General features: G+C 57.5%; 1 protein-coding gene across 1 annotated transcript; it reads right to left on the bottom strand.

The window, feature by feature from the left end:
- Positions 1–5,595: 5,595 nt before the first annotated feature.
- FAM83A (family with sequence similarity 83 member A) lies at positions 5,596–21,715 on the bottom strand. The gene is made up of 4 exons (XM_045861241.1): positions 21,037–21,715; positions 13,413–13,580; positions 12,155–12,279; positions 5,596–6,895 (listed from the first exon to the last, which is right to left on the bottom strand). Exons 1-4 carry the CDS (start codon positions 21,514–21,516, stop codon positions 6,376–6,378), a joined length of 1,293 nt encoding a protein of 430 aa, XP_045717197.1. The 5' UTR covers positions 21,517–21,715; the 3' UTR covers positions 5,596–6,375.
- Positions 21,716–23,112: the final 1,397 nt, after the last annotated feature.

Below are 23,112 nucleotides of genomic sequence, written 5' to 3'. Positions count from 1 at the left end.
CAGGTCTCCACTGAATTTTAGCTTCCGGAGTCTTGATCCCCAGGTGGTGCTGGGCCCCGCTCTGCGCCTTCTCTGCTCATTCTCTGCCCCGTGGGCTTCCCGTGCTCTGAAGGGTGACCACCCTGCTGTACGTCCTGTACGCCAGAAGTCTGTGGTTCCGATCCCCTGTTGGGGTGCATGTGGGAGGCAATGGATCCATGTCTCTCCCTGCCCGCCCCCCAATCAATAAACATATCCTTCGGTAAAGATCTAAACACAAAAGTTGCTGAAGTAATTGCCCAGTGTCTTGCTTTGTTTGCACAGGTTAATCCCGAAGGCCTGGGCACCGAGGCAGCCAAGCACCCTGCCCATTTCTCTTGCTGCAGCTAAACCCCCTTCCTCCCGTTCGTCCAGGTCTCCCAGAAACGCCCTTTCTCCCTGAACCTTTCCAACTTTTTCTCCACCCTAGTGCCCATCCGACCCTGCCCAGGCTTAACTTCCAGCCCTCTGGCTCTCCTCCCAGGTGCCCTGTCTACACTGAGCCGCCTGAGTGGTCTTCGTGGAGTGGCTGCTTGCCTCACTTCCCGAGACCCCCACCTCGATGTCCAGGCAGCGCGCCCCTGCCTGCGAGAGCCCAGCCTCCCGCTGTGATGGGGGCGGGAAAGGGCGCCCAGGAAGCCTGGGCACCTGTGGGTTCCGTCACACAAAAGCCATCTGGATCATTTCCAGCCCAGATGGTGGAGAAAGTCAGTGGCGCAATGATTATGCTAAAGAAAAATCTCAGGCCAACCTACCCAGACACCCCACCCTTTGTCAATGAATGAATCACTCAGAGGTGGCTGCTCCAGGTGGGGAGGGGGGCAGGCCCAAGGGCGGCTCTTGCCTGTTGTGACACTCAAAAGGCCTGTTGTCAATGTTTTCTCCCAGGAGGGGTCTGTGCCTGGTGTGTGAGCAGTGAGTCTTGTCCTTCATACCCTCCCACCCCTGTAAGCTCTACACTGTAGTCCAGGAATCCTGTAAAAATCAAACTCAAAAGTCCTTCAGTGACTCCCAGTGATTCCCAGAACCCCTCTCCCTGACCCATGAGGTCCTGTGTGGCCTGGCCGTGACTTCCATCCCCTGCCCCTTGCTCTGGTTTCCCCTTGTGTCCTTGGGCTCTCCAAGCGTCCTGCCTGCCACCCAAGCCTTTGCCCGTCCAGTTATCTGTCTCTCCTTGGAACGTCCTCCCCTCCAAGCCCCCGACCCCGCCATAAATGCTCCCTTCCCTGCGCATCTCAGCTCCGGGGTCACTCTCAGGCAGCGTGCGCCTGACCCCAGACTTGCTCAGGCCCCGACTCCATGTCGTCATAGTGCCTGTGCTCGTCCTTCTCTTCCTTTCCAGAATTGCCTGTTGGGATTATTATTGAATATTCATTGTATGCAACCTTCTTGCTAGATCAGGGACTCTGCCTCCTATGCTCAGGAACCGTGTCTCTCGTTGGTCCCTCTACGGCAGAGCTCAGCTTCCCATAAATGTCACGGTTTCTGTCCATTGCTGCCTTCCTGGAGCCCAGGGCCCTGCAGAGGCCTCCCTGCCCATTTCTCTCTGCGGCTAGAACCCCGGTTTCAGCCTGGGAGCCAGCAGCCCACGGGCCGGCCCCTACAGAGCCCCGCCCCCAGGGAGCTCCGTCCCTACGGAGCCCCACCCCTACAGAGCCCCGTCCCTACAGAGCCCCGCTGCCAGCTGCCAGCGTCCTCGCCCGCCTGTGTGGGACCGCATCTCCACAAAGACGTCTTCATTTGAGGAAAACCTTGGGGAGGAATCTTGGAAACAGGGCCAAGGCCACTGTTGCAAAAAAAGATTGTTTTCAATAACAGATTTTTTTGTGCTTTTGAAATTTTATCTATTAAGGGAATTCACAGACGACTTTCCAAGGTCTTAACCGTGAAAAGAACCGAACAAAGTCTGAGACGTTGATACAAAAGGACACAGAGTCCGGTTCCAGAGGTGCAGCTGGTCCCGAATGTGCGGGCGCCTTCAGCACAGCCTCTGTCCGTGCCCGGCCCTGTGTCCCCCACCTCCACCCCCCACCCTGATGAGCCTCCAAAACACTGGTCCTGAAGAGGAGCAGCCCCAGCCTGGCTCCTGCCCGGTCTTCACAATGGAGTGTGTCCCCTGGTGGGTTTGCTAGAGAGGTCGGGAGAGATGGACAACGGGCCTTTGTCTACTGGGCGCTCACCCTTCCTAACCCTCTCTCCCTCCTCGGCACAGTGGCTTCCTCACCTAACACTTCAGCGTTGCGTCTGCTCAGCCCTTGGGCTTATGACCACCCTGCCCCTCATCTCTGCGAACTGCCCTGTCACCCACACGGGTGGGCACCTGGCAGCCAGGAGTGTGCTCAGCGACCCGACCGATTGGAGAGGGGAAGGCGGGTTTACCTGAGCTGAGCTGGGCCGGTCAGAACCTCTCCTGGAGGCTGAGGAAAGAAAGATCCTTCTCATGTGTGTGCCTGAAACTGGTCAAAACCTGAGGGTGGCCGTGTTCTGCCCAGTGGAGTGGAGAGAGTGGCCCTGCAGAGAGAGAGTCTAAGAGAGGTGCTCAGAAAGGGGCAGGGGGACCCATCTCCGCTCAGCTCCGCTCTCCTCCCGCTCCCAGCCCCTTCGTGGGCTCTGGGCCCAGCTGCCTTCCCGCCTGTGGCCCCCATGAGACGCCTGGGATGTGCGGGCAAACCATGGCCCACAGTGATGTCTATGTCCCAGTCCCCAGGACCCCTGAATATAGTCGGCTACGTGGCGAAGGCCTGTTTTGCACTGGCCTCGGCCTATTGATAACCAACGTGTTGGCTGGACCAGCCCGTGTGGGTCTCAGTACATCTACGAGACGCCCTCCGGCAAAAACCACCAGGACACTGTTGACGTAAGGAATGTCCAAACCTGTAGAGGATTTTTATGAGTTTATTTGAGGCAAATCCGAGGACGGTTGCGGGGAAGCAAGATGCCAAATGCCCCGCAGAGTGGTACCTTGCAGCTCCTTTTATGCCCTTGGAATGCAGGAGGGAATGTAAGGGAGATCACAGGAGGGTGGGAGAGAGCCAGGCGGGGACCAGATTGCAGGGTGGTCGAAACGATGCGCTCTCTTCAGAGTGCTTGTACCTCCCAGCAGCGTTACTCCCGGCTTCTCCAAGGGGTGTTAACCCAGCTGCTCGGGAACGGTGGAGAAGGCTGGCTTAAAAAGCTGTCACTAAAGAAGTCATAGGCCCAGGGTGTGACTGCCCACCACGACCTACCTGCCCTGGTGGGAATTTATGATTTACTACCGCACCCCTTTTTTGAGGCCTGGAAGGTACACAGCACCACTGGGACCACAAAGGTGGAGAGAGGACACATGGGCCGGGGTTCTGCTTTTATTGGGGTTGAAGGTGGGGGTCTGGGGTCTGGGGGGCTTCCTCTTTATGGGTGAATGTAAAACATAAAGGCTGAAATTGAAAACAGGAAGAGAAAGAAAAACAAGTTATGGAAATCAACCAAGATATCTGCAACGAAGGGGCTTCTGCGGCCCATGCGTGGGAGCCCTCTGAGAGCGAGGGCCCCTCTCTCCCCCCACACTGGCTGCCCGCCCTTGCCCCTGTCCCGGGACGGGGACTGGGGGTTGTCATCCAACCCTCGACTTCAAGCCCTTTTGCAGTGGGAGCCAAGGCCGCGGCCTCCCAGGGCTCGGGATCGAATCGCTCAGGAAGGAAACGATGAACTGGGCACCGCTCCAAGCTAACTTGTCCCTTCTGCCGCGGGGACGTGGCGAGGAGGTGGCGGCCTGCAAACCGGGCAGTGTCCTCACCACACCCTGGCCGTGCCGGCCCCCCGCCTGTGGCCTCGCAGCCTGCCTCCCCTCGAGGAAAGAACATCTGTTGTTTACAGGCCGCCTGGCAGCGGTGCTTTGCTAGAGCAGCCTGAATGGGGCCAGGTTCTCTCCGCTCTTGCAAAGTCAAGGGAGAGGCCCGGCTGGTTCTGCTCGAGGGAGATGAGAACTCGCAGGTCCTTCTCTAGCAGCCACTTCACTGGGAGGTGTCGGGGAGCTCCGCTCCCAAAGCGCTGCGCACCCCAGGGGAGGAGGTGTTTGTGTGTGCGTCTGACGTGGGGAGCAGGCGGTGCTGAAAGGCAGCCTCCCAAGGCTCAGCCTGGAGCTGGATCCCAGCCTCCCCTCACCCCCACCCCCCACCCTCGGCTGTGCACACGTTGCCCCCTTGTGCGCCAGGGCCACCTCCTTCGGGCCTCTCTGTCCGCTCAGCATGCGGCGTCCTCGTGTGGACACCCCCACCCGCCACACCCAGTGGAGGCTGTGAGGCCGGAGCACCTGGGAAGGCAACATGTCTGTCTCCGCGCGGACACAGCAGAGCACGGCGAAAGGAGGTTGTGTCCGCGCTGGTGCGTGTGCATGTGCGCCCGCAGTGCTTACGTTCTCTGCTGACGGTTTTTCTGACACTCTTCAGGAGGCAGCTGAGAAGGCGAGTGAGTGACAGTTTCTGGGTCCGACAGCTTCTTGGACCAAGTCCAGAAAATGGAGCCTTTAACGATGCACCATCACCACTTCTGTGGCAGCCAGCAGGGCAAGCGGGCTGGAGGTGGGGAGCTCAGATGGGTGAGGGCAGGAGAGGGGGGCAGTGAATGGGGTCCGAGTGTTAGTCCTCCCTGCAGGAGCCAATCGGTCAGCGTTCATTGTGCCCTGGGACGCCCTGCTGATGGGTCCTCTGGAGCTTGCAAAGAGGCCCTTGGCGTCTGGGGCCTTGCAGTGCAGAGAGATTTTAAGAGATCAGTGTCTGGTGGGGACCCAATGCATACTGCAAATACTTTTTAGGGAAGACAGTCTTGGGGGGCAGGCTTGATCACTGGCCATCAACACGTCCAGTCAGTCCTCCCGGTGGGCGACGTGATCCCTGATCCCTGGCATGGGGTGCGCGTTCGGCCATAAGCGAAGCCCCCCATTCCACGGTGCCCCCCACACATGACTATCCTATGACATCTTCCATTCTCTCGTGTTCTTTGTGGTGGCTGTTCACGTGGGCGTCACCTCCAGCTGGCTCCGGGACTCTCCAGGACAGATGTGGATGTGGGTGTCTGTCCGTCGCCGTGCCCGGCGGGCACCCCGTCGCTGTTGTTGAATTTCACACCGTCGTAGAGACTGGATGTGTCAGAGGGCCCCCTGGCGAGGAGGCCCACCGGGGCAGAGACAGGAGCGGCTCTCGCCCGAGCAGGACCGCCGATGGGTTTGGGAGGACTGGAGACTTGTTCAAGGAGGTGCTTTGGCCTCCAGCCGCTGTCTCACCAGGTGTGTAACACCCTCCCAGTCTTCTGGTGGAAATGCCGTCTCGGGACGAGAGCCCAGGGCTGGGGACTGTTGGGAACCCAGTCCCCCAAAGGAATGGCCCAGCCTCGTGTCGGAGGGTCCCAAGGTTGGATCTGCCAGGCGAGGCTGGATCGCGGTGCAACGAGAGACGCCCCCAGTCTCAGTGGCTCAGACAACAAGGGTCTGGGTCGTGCTCATCCTCCCTATGCACTGTGGGCGGGGCCGGGGAGGGCTGGGAGTGGGCGGGCCTGCTCACCGCCGTCTCTTAGGAACCAGGCTGGCGGCGGCGGGGGGGCGCCACTTGTGGGGTGCTCTTCCCAGGCCAGCTGCACCCGGCTCTTGTTGCTTCTGCCTAGAAGCGACTGACCCTCAACACTGAGCTGCCAAGCTGCCCTGTCCAGCTCTGTCCCCTCAGTGCCCTGGCTTGCCCCGTCTCTGTGCCTACAGTCTCCATCGGCCCCACACAGCTTAACAGTGGCAGCTCTGGGGCCCTACCCCTCACGCATGGGGCCAAGGGACTCCCAGTATTACACCTCTCAGCGGAGCAGGAGTTGCCCCACCTCTCCTAGAATCATCCAGAATGTTCCCGGTCCTTCTCCTGGACCTTCCCCCCCTCTCCCGCATCCCCCGGGAGCGGACTGCTCCTGGGAACTGGGAAACAGGAGCACGTTGGTCACACCCACCCTCTGTGGCTCAGTGCCTCAGTTTACCCACACACAAAACATGGGCTGCATCTGTCCCTTCCAACGTTACAGAGAGTCGAAGGATGGCCATAGTAAAGCACTGGCTGGCTCTACGGGAGAAAGGGGCTCTATCTACCGTCACGATTTTGCCCTCTAGTTCTCCACCCCCTACCACCTGGAACCTTCTGGAATGTGCTGCATGGGCCAGACTAGAGAGGGGAGAACCCAGGGACAGGTGGGGGCTGGCAAGTGAATGGTCTCAGGCCTGGGAATGTGGAAACACAGGTCCAAGAGCCTGTCACTCGAAGGCAAGCAGGGGCAAGGTTTTTGAAGGGGCCCTTGGACCAGGCCACCCGGGAGTCCTGGGAGGGCAGCGGGGGGCAGGGCCCCCCTTCAGAAGTGAGGGGGTACCTGTAGAAATGGCCTCCAGATGTGGGCCACCCTGGGCACCAGGCCCAGCTGCCCGAACTGCAGCCGCAGGGGCCTGCAGGCGTTGAGGTCGCTGTAGAGGGCGGGCAGGCCGTCGTGGGGCCGCGGGGAGAAGCGGGCCTGTGGGCTCAGGGCCCCGCAAAGGCCGTGGTAGAGCTGCAACCTGGGGGGCGGAGGTGGGTTTGGGGCCGGGGGGCTGCCGGGCCCGGAAGACACGGACAGGCTCCGGTTCTGGGGGTTGCTCCCCGTGGAGGGGCTGCTGAAGGGGTCGCTGGCGGAGTGGCTGCTGCCGCTGAGGCGGCCGGGTGGGGCGCTGTGTCCGGCTCCGGGCTGCAGGGGTGCGGCCAGCCGAGGAGACTTCAGGCCCAGCACCGGCTTGGAGGAGGCGTAGAGGTGGCGGAACTCCTCGTCAAACAGCTCCACCGCCTGGCCTGTGAACTTGGAGAGGATGTTTCGGTGGACGTGCCCGCAGAGCCAGGTGAAGCTGTGGGAAGGAGGAGAGAGGGGGGGGTGGGGGTGGGGGTGGGGTTGGGGGTGGGGTTGGGGGTGGGGGCCCACCGCTGGGCCTCCGGGACCTTCCTTGGGGCGACTCCAGGCAACAGCCGGACTCATGAGAGGGGGATTCCCATGCCTGCTACCCCGCTGTGCTGCCTCCTTTCATCCTGGAGGGAGCCCTGGAGGGAGACCGTGGAGCCCCTTTCACAAGGGCCCACAGGGGAGTGGTGACGTTGCCGGAGTGGCTCTCTGGCCTCAGGTCAGTGCCCCCTGCGGAGGCCCACAGGCGCTGAGTGCCCGCTGAGTCCTGGTGTCCAGGACTCTGTGCTCATACGAGTCCTCTAGTCACTGGTGGCTGCACCTGTGACCGTGGGAACACCTGCTCCTTCTCAGCACACGGTGACGGGGGGGGCCCCCGCTGGCGAGGTCAGCTGCTCCTCGGAGGGCGGAGGCTGTGGGTCTGTGAGAATCTGGGTGGGGAGGGAGAACCCTACGCTCTTCCGGAGCGGGGACAGAAGACACAGGGCGAGCCCACAGGGACAGGGGTTGAGTGCATTTGCTGGGACGCCCATGAGAGGACACCCTCAAGCAGAGGTCTTGTCCCTCCGCCCACCTGCAGGTTTTCGGTGAAAACAAAACTCCCAAGGCATTTACGTATTACCTTTCACGGTTCCCTGATGTAACCAAATTCCTTTCGATTTCTGATGGGAACCCCCCACCCCCACCACAAAAAGAAAACCCTTGACAGTGTCTGGTGACAGCACAGAAGACACACTGAGAGCATCAGGTTAGAGATTCCTGCATCCCTAGTAATGTGGACCCGGGAATGGGGAGCGATGGGGGCCCATAGTCAGGGGAGGGCAGGCCGTCCTCAGGGACAGCACAAGGGCTGAGCAGAAACAGCTCCCACCAAAGTCTCAGCCTCCATCCCCCAGTCCGCCTCTGCCTCGCCGGCAGGGTCCCGCTCTGGGAGGCAGGGTGGGGCCCCCCCAGGAGGCTGGGGCAATCCTGAGAAGAACAATGAGGCTTTGTTTAAACTGCACTTCCTGCTCGGGAACCACCCACACGGCCCCAGATTGCTGAGCAGCTGATGCAGGGCCCAGGGCCAGCCAGGTGACAGGGAAGGTGGCAAAGACAGGGACAGTGGGACTGCTGGCTATGTTAAGAAATCGGACGCCCCGCGCATGTTTGGAATCAGGCTGGATTCGGCCAACAGCTACATGCTCTGTGGGACAAAACAGGTCCAAAGGTGCCCTGGTGACTTTTCAGGTCCCTGTCCGTGCATCTCGTGCACCCTGTGGCCCCACCCGGAGCCCCTTGTGCACCCCGATCCCCATGTGCCCCTGTGTCCCTGAGCATCCCTGTAGCACCTGAGCACCCCACCCTGTGCACCACGCAGGCACGCCCCCTGGCTTGCTCTGCACGCCCAAACATCCTGTGCGCTGGCTTTTACCCTTCCTTTTATCCCGCACCCATTGTATGAAATGCATTTTATTTTTATTGGGGTTTGACCCTTAATCACATAGAATTGACTTAATCACAATCTTTGGCCAGAGACTCACTCCTATCTTTGGTCTGTTCTGGGCCCATTTTCATGTATGCAGCTATTTACTCCATTATTTTAAATAAAATAATGTAATTAGCACCTATGAACCCACCACCTAAAATAAAAGCTGGTGGGCCGGGCTGGTGTGGCTCCGAGGATTGAGCACAGGCCTATGCACTGAAAGGTCGCTGGTTCAGTTCCCAGGCAGGGCGCATGCCTGGGTAGTGGGCCGGGTCCGCATTTGGGGGCAGGTGCTCACTGTTGTTTCTCCTTCTCCCCCTCTTCCCCTCTCTCTAAAATAAATAAATAAGATCTTTTAAAAAATAAATGAAAGCTAGCATGTTAACAATTACTGCATCTAACCACATCAAAGATCCTGTAAATCCAACATTTGGCCTTTCCTTTTTTGTTGTTTTTTTTTTTTTTCCTCATTGAAAAGGTATAAAATGGCAACTCATTCTAGCCTTGATCTGCATTTTCCTGATCCCACTGATGTGGACCGCGTCATCGTCCTGTGTTTTCACACACGTCCCCCTGGGGAAGGGCCCGCTCAGGTCCCGCGCCCACACTTCTGTTGTGCTGTTGCGGTTCGTAGGAGTTCTCTGTGGCTCTTGACACTCAGCTGTCGGGGCGTCATAACAACCTGTTCCCAGTTTATAATCTGACTTTCTTCTTTCTAGAAGATGTCTTTCCACGGACCAAGGTTCTTCGTTGCAATATGAGCACATTTAGCAATCTTTTACAATCGATGCATTTTTGGTTTCTGTTTAACACATATGGCTAATCCTCACCCTAAATTCTAAAAAAAAACCCAAACATCTGCCCCGCTGGTGTGGCTCAGTGGGTTGAGCACCGGCCTGCAGATCAAAGGCATGCCGGTTCGACTCCTGGTCAGGGCACCTGCTGGCGCCTTGTGAGAGGCAACTGATCGGTGTTTCTCTTGTGCTCTTTCTCCCTCCTTTCCCCCTCTCTAAAAATAAATAAATAAAGTCTTTAAAAATAATTAAAAACTGCCCACATTTTCTACTAAGAGTTTTAAAGTCTGTTTTTGACATTCCAGGCCTTTTCATCTATTGGAGGTGGATGTTTTTGGTACACGTGTGAAACAGAAATCAGATTTTCCACACGGAGCCTTATTATTTTCCAGTTCCTTCCCCCCCTCCCACCCGGCCCTGACGCGCCCTGCCCTGTGCGCCGTGGTCTGTGCCTGGGCTTCTCTCGTCTGTGGCATTTGTCAGTCTGTCTTGCCAGGGAGCTGCAGTAGCTGAGACGAACTGAGACGGCTCCGTGACAAGCCCTGATCTCTGGTGGGGCGAGTCCTGCCTGTTCCTCTTCAGACTTGTCTTGGCTCCCGCTGGAGGAATACTTTGTACACCGTGGCCTAGTCACACACACAAATACATGCATAACCACAGAACGATCCCAGAACCTCCCTTACCTCGCTGTGCTCTGAGTGTTCTTATTCTCTTCTGTTTCGTTAAAAAAAGGAAAAGCTGGGCATCATCCACTAAGTGACTTCATTCCCTACCAGTGGACAGTGATGCACAGTTTGAAAAACTTTGTTCCTCCAGCCGCCCTGGCTGGCCAGGAGCTAACACGGACTTTCCTTCACTGACTCATTCACATGAAATGTGCAGACACTGTGGTAACTGTGCTTCCTGCCAGGGGTGCCGCAGAGCGGGAATCAGACCCAGTCCAGGTTCTGACGGCATGTTGTTTATGATGCTGGCTACACAGGGCCACAGAGAGGTTCTCTAGGGCATGGCCTAGAAGCCGCCACCTGCAAGGTCAGTTGGCAGGATGGAGACAACAGGGATGAGCTCTCCAGCAGAGGGATGAACAGAAAGTGCAAAGGCTCTGGGGCGTGAAAGAGCGTGGAAAGTCTGGGAAGAGGCCAGTGTGTTTGCAGCATGGTGGAGGGGGAAGGAGACTCTCACTGAGACGGAGACCGTGGTCAGAATGTGGATTTTTTCCTATGGTCAGTGACAAGCATGGAAGGATCTTAAGGTTGATTCAATCTGGTTTGTGCTTAAAACTCCTTCTGTTCCGGGTAGAGAAAGCCCAGAGATGGTAGCACGGGTCAGGGCAGGAGTAGACTCAGGGGCCAGTTAGAAGGCTGTGCTGGTAGGTATCATGCTGTTCCTCATGCTGTTCCAGCCACCTCATTCTGCCCCTCTTCCCCATCCCAATCTTTCTCTTGCTCCAGGGCCCACTGCCACCTCCTAGAGCTGGGAGCAGAATGGGGGGCTCCCTCCTGCCTGACCCTAGAGCACCTCCTTAGCTCATCCTGATCTTAGAGCACAGGACACCCACCTCCGTGGCCACTTACCCACGTTTTTTGAGAAGAGAGGAATTCTGTGTCTCCAGCACCTGGCAACAGCGCCTGTGCTGGGGTAAGACCCTCAACAAGAACGTAAATGTTGAAATGCCCCAGGGCCTGGCACAAAGCTTGCCAAGGTTAACTGGGCTTCATTTGCCAGCACCAAGGTCCGGGCCAGCCCTGGAGGTGAGTTCTGGAAGGACGGATGCTAATGAAAACTGGGCTTAAATCCCCTAACAAAAATACGATTTCCCCCTCTTCATTTTCTCTTTTGGAATTTCTTTCTCTGTCTGTTCCAACCATGTGGAAGTCTTGTTAATGGCTCAATAAGCCTCTTGCCAGCCTTGCAACTGGTTGCTAGGGGTTGAGGGGGAGTGACTGCTTACTGGTGAAGGGGTGTGGCCACGCCATCCCAGAATACATATGTCTCTCCGACTTAAGAGATAGCTGCAGCCCAAGGAGTCTGAGAAACAGAGCTGGGAACGGAACTTAAGCCGTCTGACTCGTAGGCTGGGCCGCTGCCATGTCTAGCCCAGGCGCCGCCTATAGGTCCCGCAGAATTTGGCGATGCTCTGACAAGGGAGGGGAGAAGGGATGGAGGCTGGCAGTTGGGGGCCACAGAGAGGGGTGTTTGTCATTTATCTAGGATGCTGTGTCAGCTCAGCAAGTCCTGGCCATTCTGAAGTGAGAGGAAGATGGTCTTGGCGCCCTCCAGTCTTCTTGGGGACAACACGTCCCCTCCCCCAGCCAAGGTGACACCCTCTAGGCCTGCCTGCTTGGTAGCCCCTCAGGACTCACCCTTGTAGATCTGTGCCCTTCCCTCGGGGCCTTGCCAGGGGACTGGCTGGCTAATAGCAATCATTTAGTGAGCACCTACTATGTGCTAGGAGTTATGCCATATGCCTTGCAAACTTTGTCTGCAAGGGAAGGTATTGTTACCCCAGCCCCCCATTTTACAGATGAGGAAAGTGATGCCACAAAAAGGATCGAATTATACACTTTATATGGGTGAATTATCTGGTATGTGAATTATATCTCAATACATTGTTATGTCAAAATAAAACACTTGAAAATAAAATGGGGAACACACACCCCCCAAAACAAATTGCATGGTTTTATAATCACACCTGAGACAGCTAAGGAGGGAACAAGCGGATTCTGTGACTTATGGTAATATCAAGGGAAACTGAGGCACTGGAACTGGGTGCCCCTCTACCCTGAAGCCCTCCTGGCAGAGGCTCATCTCCCCCCTTTTGCCCGGGCCCGTCCTCCCTCCTGGGGGCTGCTGCTGGCCGGTGGGCCCGAGCACCTGGGGCTGGTCCGCACCACACTCGGCCTTGGCCCCCGTGAAGCCTCACACACGGTGGAAACCCGGAGCTCACCTGTATGACCCGGAGAGGACGTATCTCCAGTCCGAGATGATGAACTTCTCCTGGATCTGGCCCGAGAACTTCCTGCCCGACTTGGCACAGTACACCTCCGCCTCCACGCTCCGGACGGAAAGGTTCTGCGGGGAGGGAGGCCAAGGCGTCGCTCGCTGATTGTGTGTTTACGGGTCCACGTTTGCCCTGGACGAAGTCTGGGAGGGTGCTCAGCAACACACACACGGGGGGTATCTCCAGGTAGCGGGAGTATGGGCCATTTTAGTTTTCTCCTTGGCTGACTTTCCTAAATTGCCTTCGCTGTCCTGACGTTACCCAAAGTAATGGAGGGGGAGAAGGAAGCGGGAGATGGTAGAACTTTTAAAAAGCGGAGAATAGACGACCAGGGCCTGGTGCCCGTGGAGCCCTCAGTTCCGGCTCCCCTGGACCACAGGGGTCAGGCAGGCCCAGCCCTGCCCTGCAGGTGACTTTAGTGACCTGAGTCCCTGACCCCAGGCTGGCCAGAGGGAAGGCTCAGAACAGCCAGAGCAAAAAAAAAAAATGGCGTGTCTGTGACCCCAATCATGGGGGGTCTGGGTTGTCCCCTTCCTCCCCCGCAGCGTCTGCTGCCCCAGTCCTCACGGAGCCCTTGGGGGGCCGGAGAAATGACTGGCGGGGGAAGCCTGAGGCTCTCAGAGTCGGGGATGGGGGGGCACTGCTGAGACCATGGGGAGACCTGCGACTGCTGGGTGGGCTCAGGGACAACGGCACCTCCAGCCTCTCCAGGCAGCTAAGTGAGGTCAAAGGGCTGTGGGTGGAAGGGATGAAAATCTCTTCCAGGTCAGGTCTTCTTCCTGCAGTACCCTCCTGCCCCCCTTCTCCCATCACTGTAATCCAGGAGGCCACATGCTCCTGATGATGTAGCTACAAGATGAGGGAGGGCTGCCTGGCCTACACTTCGAGCAAGAAATAAACCTTTACCCCTGGCTGGTGTAGCTCAGTGGATTGAGCACGGGCTGCGAACCAAAGTGTCGCAGGTTCGATTCCCAGTCAGGGCACATGCCTGGGTTGCAGGCCATGGCCCCCAGCAACCGCACATTGATGTTTCTCTCTTTCTCTCCCTCCCTTCCCTCTCTAAAAATAAATAAATAAAATCTTAAGAAAAAAAAAAAGAAACCTTTACTGCGTGAAGCCATCGACGGCGGGGGGCAGGGGTTACCATGGCACAGCCTGTGTTGCTCTCATGCAGGCACCTCTCGGGCTGTCCTCGGGGCCCTACCTTGAGGTGACGGTCCGAGATCTGCACTTTGTCGCACATCTCCTGGAAGAGCCCCACACCTCCCTGGTCCAGGAGCACGCAGACGAACACCCCGCGCTTGTTGGCCGCCTCCAGAATGTCACAGAAGATCTCCACGTCTGTGAACACGTCCATCAGGATGGCCAGCACCTGGGCCGGGAAGAGCGGTCCAACACCGGAAGAGTCAGCCGAACCTCCTTGGTCCCAGTGGGCCTGGGAGAGCCAGTCCCACGGGGGCTGAGCTAGAGGGAAGGGAGGGCGGGGGAGGGCTGGACAGGGCTGGGTTCCAGGGAGGGACGGGGGGCTGCTGGGGAGGAGGCTCCTGCCTCGGTCCTCACCCTCCGGGCCCACCGTGCTCCCCAGCCTCTCCGCCCCTGGCTGGAATGGGGAATGCAGAGCAGAAGGGAGAGGAAAGCGCAAAGAGAGGGGAAGAGAAGAAGGGGAGGTGGCCGGGCCGGTTCAGAGGAGAGGGACAGATTTAACGTCATGGGTTCTCGGCCGTCTGCAGCTCAAGGTGCTCTGTGGCCATTGGTTTTCACATGTATTTAAGCTGTGGAGTCTTTGCCTCAAACATAATCCTTGTAGAGACTCCATATATATATTATTTATTGATTTTAGAGAGAGAGAGAGGAAGGGAGAATGAGAGAGAGAAACACTGATTTGTTGTCCTGCTTAGCTTGTACGTGCCCTGACCAGGGGTCTTACGCACAACCTTGGCATATCAGGACCATGCTGTAACCACTGAGCTACCTGGCCAGACCAAGAGAACCTCCCCTCCAACCTGTGCACAAACTAGACCAGCCAGTGGGGTGAGGGGAGTCCCGCTCCACCAGCAGCAACTGTGTCATCCATCACAACGGAAACTCGAGGAGCAGGGGGCCCTAGATATCCAGCAACGAGGAGGGACGTTTGTGATCCTGCCTACCCAGCATGCACTCCTCTCCCTCTAACAACAGCACCGCACGCTCACTTGAAGAAACCACTTCCTCTCCACCGTATGATTTCACTTATATGTGGAATCTACAGAACAAAATACATAAACAGACGAAGCAGAAACAGACTCATACACACGGAGAACAAATGGATGGTCGCCAGAGGGGAAGGGGAAGGGGGTTGGGGGGCTGGGGGAAAAGGGTGAAGGGATTTAGAAGTAGAAATCAGTAGTTACAGAGTGGTCACAGGGATGCAAGGTACAGCACAGGGAATATAGTCAATAACATGGTAATAACTACATAGAGGGCCAGGTGGGTACTGGAAATATCAGGGCGATGCTTCATAAAGTATATGATCGTCTAACCACAATGCTGTATACCTGGAACCGACACAAAATAATAGTGCATGTAAACTGCAATTGAAAAATAAAATTGTAAAAATCACCGTTTCTCCATAATCGTTGTGGTTTGGGTGGGATTTCTGCCACGCCCTGGGTTGAGCTTGGGGAGGGCACATCCCCGAGGCCAGACCAATGAGAACTCTGCATCCCCCACTGGCCACAGAGATTGGCACAGGGGTGGCCACGCGATCTGAATGAAGTATTCTAATGAGAGCCAGCCTAGGACTTCTGCTGGGACTCTTGGGGAAAAGAGACATTCTTTCTCCTGGGGTTGCTTAGCTAGCAGGCTGCAGACTACAGCGGCTGGCAGCATCTTGCCACCATGTGGGGACAGCCTGCCTGAAAACGAAGCCAGCCCTGGAGAAAGAAAGGCCCAGAAGTGGGGACGGATCGCCGTGGCATCATTCAAACCTCTGACCTCAGTCATGACCGAAGCCAGCCCTACCCTTGACTTTTCCACTGTGGATGTCAATGCATGTTCCTCCTCTTGTGCCTGTTTGGGGTTACTTTCTGTGATACTGTAATTTATAATAAAAACGCATATTTTGTCTTAATCCTGTGGCTGGCATCAAGCTCCGACAGCCCTTGGAATGTCCTGAGTGATGAGGGCAGTGACGGCATCTTTAACAATGCACCAAACTTGAAGGTGGGGCTGGGCACCAGAAGACCCCACTCTGTGATTTGAGGGTTGTGGCTTTTAGCCCCACCTCCGCCCTCCCCCTGCCCCCAGCCCCTGAGATGGACAAGGGGCTGGGAGTTGGATCAATCACCAATGATACAATCAACCGTATGTATGTGATGAACCCTCCAGAAAGGCCCAGAAGGATGGGTTCAGAGAGCTTCCAGGTTGGGGGACATGTGAAGATTTGGGGTGAGTGCCGGGCTGGGGGAGAGGGCTTGGGCTTTTCCCGTACCTGCCCTAAGCGTCCCTTCCATCTGAAATTTCCCGAGTTATGTCCTTTTGTAATACATCGGTTGTCTAGTAACTAAAATGTTTCTATGAGTGTTGTGAGCCGCTCTGGGAATTCAATCAAACCCAAAGAAGAGGGCAGTGGAATCTCCAGCCTGTGGCTGGCTGGTCCGAAGCACAGGTCCCGCTGGGATTGGCGTGAGCTGAATCGGCACCAGGGCGCCCAGCTGGTGTCAGAGAAGGGCTTGGTGGTGTGGGAAACCCCCGCACAGTGGGGCTGGAGCAGAACTAGACTTTTCTTGTCACCCAACGAGGAGTCCCTCCCACTCAGATAAAAGCCACTTTCTCAGGCCCTCTCTCCCAGAGCCAGCAAGAACCCCAAGCATGACTGACCGTAATTGCTCTATGAGCCTCTATCCTCAGGACTAGAAAATTCCTGGAAGTGCCCTGAAGGCACAGAGGCTCCGGGAACACACGCGAAACTGGGCAGACCGGAAACGGGACAGCACACCAGGCCGCCCTGACCAGACACCCAGACCCTGCGCCCGAAGATAACATTGTGACAGGTCTCAGCCCGGCTGAAACATTCCGCTCTGCAGCCACCCCGTTGCCCAATAAAAAACTCACAGCCCCACAGCCCCTCAGGGCTGGTGCGGGGGCTGGTGGGGCAGGTGCATGGTGTCCCCGCCCAGCCCTTTCCCTCCCTTGGAAAGGTAAAAACGAAACCTTTCCCCTCTGCACTTTTCCCTCTTCGTGAATTCCTTCCCAGCCCCTGCATCACCGACCACCCCAACACTTCCTAATACTTAAACTGTGGTGTACTGATGAGTCCATTATTATGACAATTATCATGCTGATTGAGGAACTGTAAGACCGGACAAAATGTTAAAATAAAACTTGCTGCGCAACACATGCTCCACGAACACGTATTAACAATGAGTGAATTAGATAAACACGCACGCACAGCACAAAACAGCGGACATCCTCCAGGTTGCCCGTGAGGGAGGGCAGTGTGCAGAGAGATAAGCACAAAGCTCCATGCGGCAGTCACGACTGACTGGTGGACCACAGTGATCGTTTTCCTTCAACAGCACCAGTAACAGCCACGTTCCTCCCTTCACAGCGACAGGCGAGGAGGTGGCTGGCACCCACTCGGAGCCTCCCTTCGGCTCCGTTGGTGTGCGGTGTCTGGACGGGGCGGGGGCCTGCCGAGAAGCCACTCACCCGGGGTTGGAAGTCCACGAAGGTGTTCTCACAGCCAGCTGCATGACCCCGGGGGACGCACGACCCTGGGGGACCGTGCCCTGCTGCGGCAGGACTAAGCGCCTGTACACGTTTATGACACCAGTGACCCCTCAGTCCTCTCCACTGACAGACAAGTGCCTCCTCTGCCAAGCTCTCGACAAGAGAGACAATTCTCTCCCCCCTAGGATGTCTGTCAGTAGAGCCTCCCAGCTGCGTAGGGAGTCACCTTGTTTCCCTGAGAGTGTCTGCTCAGGTGGCCTTCCTCTGTCCCTGCCTGGCCCTAGACCCTCCTCCCTCTGCCCTCTGCCCACCTCTCTCGGACCAGCTGGCACTGACCTAGTAATGGGTGTGTGTTGGGGGGAGGGGGACACAGCCCATCCAGGGCAGGGGCTCAGCCCAAAAAGGCAGTCCTTGACCCGTGGGGGTGGGGAACTTCCTCCTCCTGGCTCTTCTCCTCCACCCACCCAGCCTCCCAGAGGGCTCATTCGAATTTCTTTCTACAGCGAATCTGTATTTCTTGCCCAGAGAAAGGGAGAGGGAGAGGGAGAGAGGGTTGGGTGAGCAGAGGAAGCTTGCCTGCCGAAGTTCTCCAACTCTCTGCTCTCGGGACCCCTTCACGCTCTTAAAAAGTTACTGAGGATTCCAAAGAGCTTTGGTTCATGTGCATTAAAGCTGTGGTTATTTGTCGTACTAGAAACTAAAACAGAGGATGTTTAAAAATGTTTACTTTATGGTTATTGATAAATAACTAAGATTAGTTACTTAAAACAACAGTAAGCCCATTACGTGTTCAACCTAAATAACCACTTTGATGAAAAAGAACTGTATCTTCCAGAACCACAGCAGAACGCAGCGAGCCGAGTGGCACCGTCTCGCGGCGGCGTGAATCTCTGTGGCGTCTGGCTTCCCAGACAGCTTGCGCTGCCCGTCTGCGTCTGCGGCGATCTGCCGTCGTTGTACGTGGTCTGGGTGGAAGTGCACAAAGGCGTTGTAGACTGGCCTCGCACAGACAGGAGGTTAAAAAGGGCCTGCGTGAAAGCAACTCAGGATCCGTGGCCACACCTGGAGAGTGCACTCATCCAAGCTTTTGGTTTTCACATTTTATGATGCCTGACCTCCCAGAGCCAGCAGATTTCTAGACACAGCCAGCACCTTGCCTAGGAGCACGTCTCTGAGACGCAAACCAAGCCATGCAGAGCCAGTACTCCGACTGCCCCCCTTATTGAGCTCTCACCCGGCATGTACCCCTGCCCTTAATCACCCGGGGCCAGGTCCTGGATGGCTCGGGGCCACCCAGAGCCCAGAGCGTGCCCATATGATTCTGTCCAGCCAGTCTTACACTGTTCACTGCGCTCTGCTTTGTGGTTCCTGCAAAACCCAGACAAAGGCTTTTCTGCCCATCCGTTCCCCTTGTTTGTCCTGTCTGCTGACCACCCTGGTGCGTCCCGTGTGGCCCTGCGTGGCTCGCCGTGCCTCCTGCTTCTAGGGACAGCATGTGCACACCTCCGCCTCCCCATCTGCGTGGCTGGCTGCACCCGGCCGAAGCAGACGTCAGGCACACTTCAGAGCCAAGAACTGCCGCTCACTCTTTAGCCCCAGGCAGAAGGCCCAGCCGCGTCTAGCCCCGCCAGCCTCTGATCGGTGTCCCCACCCTCATCACTCCTTGAGGTCCCAAGTCAACGAGCTCTGTCCAACCAGATGGATGCCAGTGTGTTCCCACCTCCTAGACCCTCGAGTGAGTCCCCTCACACCCAACCTTGCTGTTTGAGGCTCCCTAGGCCTGGAATTCCTCTCCCTTCCCTCTCTGCCTGGCAAACGCTTACTCAGCCCTCGGGACTCGGCTCAGAGGCCACCTGTTCGTGAGACCTGCCTTAGTCACCTCCGGTCCACTTCCAGGCACGGAGGGTTGCTCAAGCTCCAGGGTGCCACCCACGAGTGTATTCCTCCGCTCTGCTCCCTTCCCCCTTTGCCCTCCTCCCCGCTCCTCCCCTCCCTCCCAGGGCAGGTGGCAGGGAGCTGCCGGGAGGGAAGGGGGCTTCAGGCTCTGCTCTGCCTTGCCGGCCTGGCTGGCGGATTCCAGGTGCCGTGACTGGAACGTGGTCAGGAGTTCCTGGTGCCCTGGGTCACGGGCCGTAAGTGGCTGCCTGCTGCCAGTGGTAGCTGCTTCTACCCCAGGCGCACAAAACGACCCTCGAGCACGGGCTAGAAGCCCGCTCCGCCCTCCCAGAGCAGCGGACAGGCGAGAACGGACTCCCGGGGAAGAGATGTCGTCTGTACAGATGCCCCATGCCTGTCTTTGTCTCTCATCACTTGGATTTAAAAATTTGGTCACATTGAAAAGAACTCAAAAAATCAGATACTTAAGCCTTTTTTTTTCGGGGGTCCCAAGTTTAACACTGTGTGAATCAGCAGGCTCCAGAAACCCCCCCCCCCCAGGGGTGGGAAGGTTAAGTGTAAAGAGTGGGGGGGGTGGAGTTACAGAAAATTTAAACAAGAGGTAACATGGGTGCATTGTGGACTTTTCACGTCGCTGGGCTGCTTCAGAGCAGCATCTCGTGTTTTCGGGGCGGGCGGCAATAGTAATGGACAGGTGGTCCGAGGCAGGCAGCCAGGAATGCCGGCCCTCCCTGCGTGGGGCTGGGGCTGGCCCCACGACCCGACCCAGGGCAAGTCCCTCAGCCTCCCCAGGCCTCAGAGTCCACCCGGGACTAAGGTCCCTTCCAGCTCCAGGGCCTGTTTCCAGGTGTGCTGGCTCTGGTCTCTCTGCGTGAGCAGGAAGTTCAGGGATCTCCCCCGGGCCGGGGCCGGGACCCCTGGTGCTGGGGAAATTCCTAGCCGAAGCTGCTGCTCACAGGGTGAGTGACCCTCCCTGGAAAGAAGCCAGTCTGTGAAACATCATCCTCTTGCTGAGTCCCTCTCCTTCCCCTGTGCCCCCCCTCCCCAGCCCCCGCCCCCTCGCCTCTGCGCCCGAGGCTGCTGATGTCCTTTCTTTCACCGACACAACATGTTATGAATTTGAGACCAGGCTTACACACTAGATCTCACCTAGACATAAGGAGGGCCAGCTCCTCCTAGCAGGCAGGCCGGAGACCTGGCTCTGTCGGGGCTGAGCTGTGGCCACCTCTTTGGGTGGGTCTCCTTGGGCCACAGACCCCGCCACTCCCTCTGGCCCGAGGGCCCCAGGAACTTCACCCAGTTTGTTGCCTGTCAGGCCTTTGCAGGCAGAGATCGTCTCACACACACACACACACACACACACACACACACACACACACACACACACACACGGGCTTAAGAACACGCTGCTCCCACAGAGATGCCAGGGGGGCCAGATTCCCAGCTCCAGGCTGTCCCTGACAGTGGGCTGTGACCCCTGCTGAGACCTTCAGTGGCTCCCAGTCGCCCGCAGTGGGAAGAGCAAACCCCTTAGCAAGGCTCCCAACCTCTCCCGTTCCTCTCCCACCTCCCGCCACTCAGTGCCGAGTGACATGCAGACCCTCAGACCCACCGTGCTCTGTGGTCGGGCCCTCGAGGGCCCTGCTCCTTCTGCCTGGGCCCCCTCACCCTCCCTGGTTTTTGCCTGTCGGATGCCTGCTCCCTCTCAGGACCCAGAGCCCTCTTTTCAGGAAGAAAAGATTCCCAGGCCAGGATTCCCAGGCCAGGCCTGGTGCCTCGCCTCCCTGCTTCCAAACGAAGGGGCCTCACCACTGGGGCACACACTTGTCCCCTGTCCTCTCTGACTTTGCTCAGCCCTGTCGGTGCACAAGTGGCTGTGGAGTGCCTGCACGCACGGGTGGCCGGGCAGAAAAGGGACTAAGTTAGACGTGAAGTACAGAAGAGGTGAGCCAGCAGCATAGAGCCCGGGTGGCCGTGGGTGGAGATGGAAGATGAGGGCCAGGCAGGAAGCCATTGTGGGGGTCTCGGTGAGCGGGGGAGGGGTGGCAGCCGGGGCCCAGGCTACGACAGACAGATTCAGGAAGTCAGTGACCCCTGGTAAGGCAGGAAGTGGCATCCCTGACTCCATCACTTAGAATGGGACACACCCCCCTCTCTCTTCTCCACCAGCCCCCATTCCTCCCCGCCCGTGGCCAAGGGGACCCAGGCTGGGCCACCGCTACCTGGCTGGTCCGAGCGATGCAGCGGCGGATGAGGTCTCGGATGTTGTTGTGCTTGTCCATCTGGAAGTACACGGTGGCGCTGGCCGTTTCCTTCAGGTAGGGCTTCTCGGCCGAGGCCCAGGTGTGCAGCAGAGCAGGCTCGCTGCCCTCCGAGGCTGCAGGGTAGTAGGTGCCCGACTGCAGCGAGCAGGAGTCCAGTCCCTTGGTTCCTGCCTCGGCGCCTCCTGGGGTCTCCGGAGTGCAGGGGGGCCCCTGGGCTTGGGCCTGAATGTACTGGGCCTCCACGGAGGACAGGAAGTCCACCTCGCCTTCCTTGCGGAGGACCTCCCAGTAGGCCTCGGGGCCCCCGTCCAAGAGGGCGTCTGTGGCCAGCCGGGCGCTCTCGTTGTCGCTGAAGTCCGTCTTGGCCGGCCGGACCCACTGGCTCTTGACATCTTCCAGGCGTTTGCGGATCTTGCCCATGTGCCTGGCCCGGCTCATGCCGCCCTGCCCCTGAGGCGTGGTGGGGAGGCTGGCACCCCAGCTGTTCTTGGTATCAGGGGCAAGCAGGCCACACCACTGAGGAGGAGCAGAGCCCCTGGCCTCCTGGAAGGCACTCAGACCTCAGGACTGGTGTGCACCTGGCGTCCAGGGCTCCCTTCCACCCTCACACCCGCTCCAAGGGAGTGATTTCCCACTGTCTGTCCTGCCCAGTGCTTCACGGAGATCGCCAGCTGCAAGCAGGGGTTGGCACACCCCTGAGAGACACCTGCCCTGCCCGCGGGCCAGGGGGCTGGCTCAGCCACACCTTGGCACACTCAGCCTGGGAGACTCCCCGCTCCCAGCAGCAGTGGGAGGCCTCGGCGAGCCGTGTTTCCGCTTGCTTGTTGCACAACTGTCCTGGAGACCCTCGGTCTGCATTACAAACCCGGGGTCCTCCCCCAGCACCACCCTCCCTGTGCCGGGTCCCCTCATGTGCTCCTCAGTACAAACACCGACTGCCTCAAAGACCAAGATGTCCCTGTGGGGGCCAGGCTGCCCCCGGGATCTGCCTTCCAACCTGTGTGAGCAGGGAAGCTGGATGCAGGCCAGGTGCTGCACCTTTCTCTTGGTAACACCCAAGTTCCCGGTCCTCCCTGTCCTCTGAAAAAGCTCTTCTTTCCCATCTCTTTCCTGTATGTGATTTCCGTGGTCGTGTTTGAACAGAGCCCCAAGAGCCCCAAGGCCCCAGGTCTGGGGCCAGCGCTGAGAGGACCCTGCCGCTGAGTCTGGGCCATCGGACCCACGGGATCCGGCTGTCTTGCCGCCGGAGGGGCAGGTGGCAGCGAGTACGTCTGAAGTATGGGAACTCCCAAGGGAGAAGCCACATTTTCTTTCCAGATGAGGTCATGGTCAATTCCACAGCAATGGAATGCGATATCTACAGTCCTGACTGTCTTTGATTGGGTTCTGCCGGAAACAGACTCTGAGACTGGGATTCAAGTGCAGTCATCCCCCTGTACCTATAGGGGATTTGTTCCAGGACCCCCACAGATACCAAAATCCTCAGATGCTCAAGCCCCTTATGTGAAATGGGGTAGCATTTGCATATAACATCGGCACAATGTCCCTCCTTTACACTCTAAATCCCTAGGTTATTTCTAGTACCCACAACAATGCAAATGTTATGTAAATAGTTGCTATCCTGTATTATTCAGGGAATAAAGACAAGAAAAAAGTCTGTCCATGTTCAGTACAGAAGCACCCATTGTAGGCCTAACTTACATAGTCAGAAACAATGTCACATTTTTCTATCTTTTTTTGAAACCGCTTCATCAGTGGTTGGTTGAATTTGCAGATGGGTGAACCACAGATAAGGACCCACGGATGAGGGACCTGCAGATACGAAGGTTGCCAATCGGGAGGAGATGATCCCAAGAAGCACAGACAGGGGAGGGGACAGTGGGGCAGGAAGGGGCGGGAGCTATTCTTGGGCGTGTTGACGAGCAGGTCACCCCTGTGGGGCTATGAACCCCTGTGGGAGGACTTGGGGTGCAGTCCTGCCAGGGCCTCTGGGAGATGGTGTAGAGCACATCTCAGATTATTATTACCCGAAGG

Source organism: Phyllostomus hastatus, unplaced genomic scaffold, assembly GCF_019186645.2.
Source record: "Phyllostomus hastatus isolate PE091 unplaced genomic scaffold, TTU_PhHast_1.1 phas_scaffold_21, whole genome shotgun sequence".
Classification (NCBI taxonomy): Eukaryota; Metazoa; Chordata; class Mammalia; order Chiroptera; family Phyllostomidae; genus Phyllostomus; species Phyllostomus hastatus.
Note: the sequence above shows the minus strand (reverse complement) of the source record. Positions and strands in the feature narration are given on the sequence as shown.

Coding starts and splice junctions, on each gene's coding strand:
- FAM83A (XM_045861241.1), bottom strand. CDS start 21,516: ATGAGCCGGGCCAGGCACATGGGCAAGATCCGCAAACGCCTGGAAGAT. Junction 13,581..21,036: donor GCATCGCTCGGACCAGCCAG/GTAGCGGTGGCC, acceptor TTCCCGGCCCAG/GTGCTGGCCATCCTGATGGA. Junction 12,280..13,412: donor TCTCGGACCGTCACCTCAAG/GTAGGGCCCCGA, acceptor CCCTCCCCGCAG/AACCTTTCCGTCCGGAGCGT.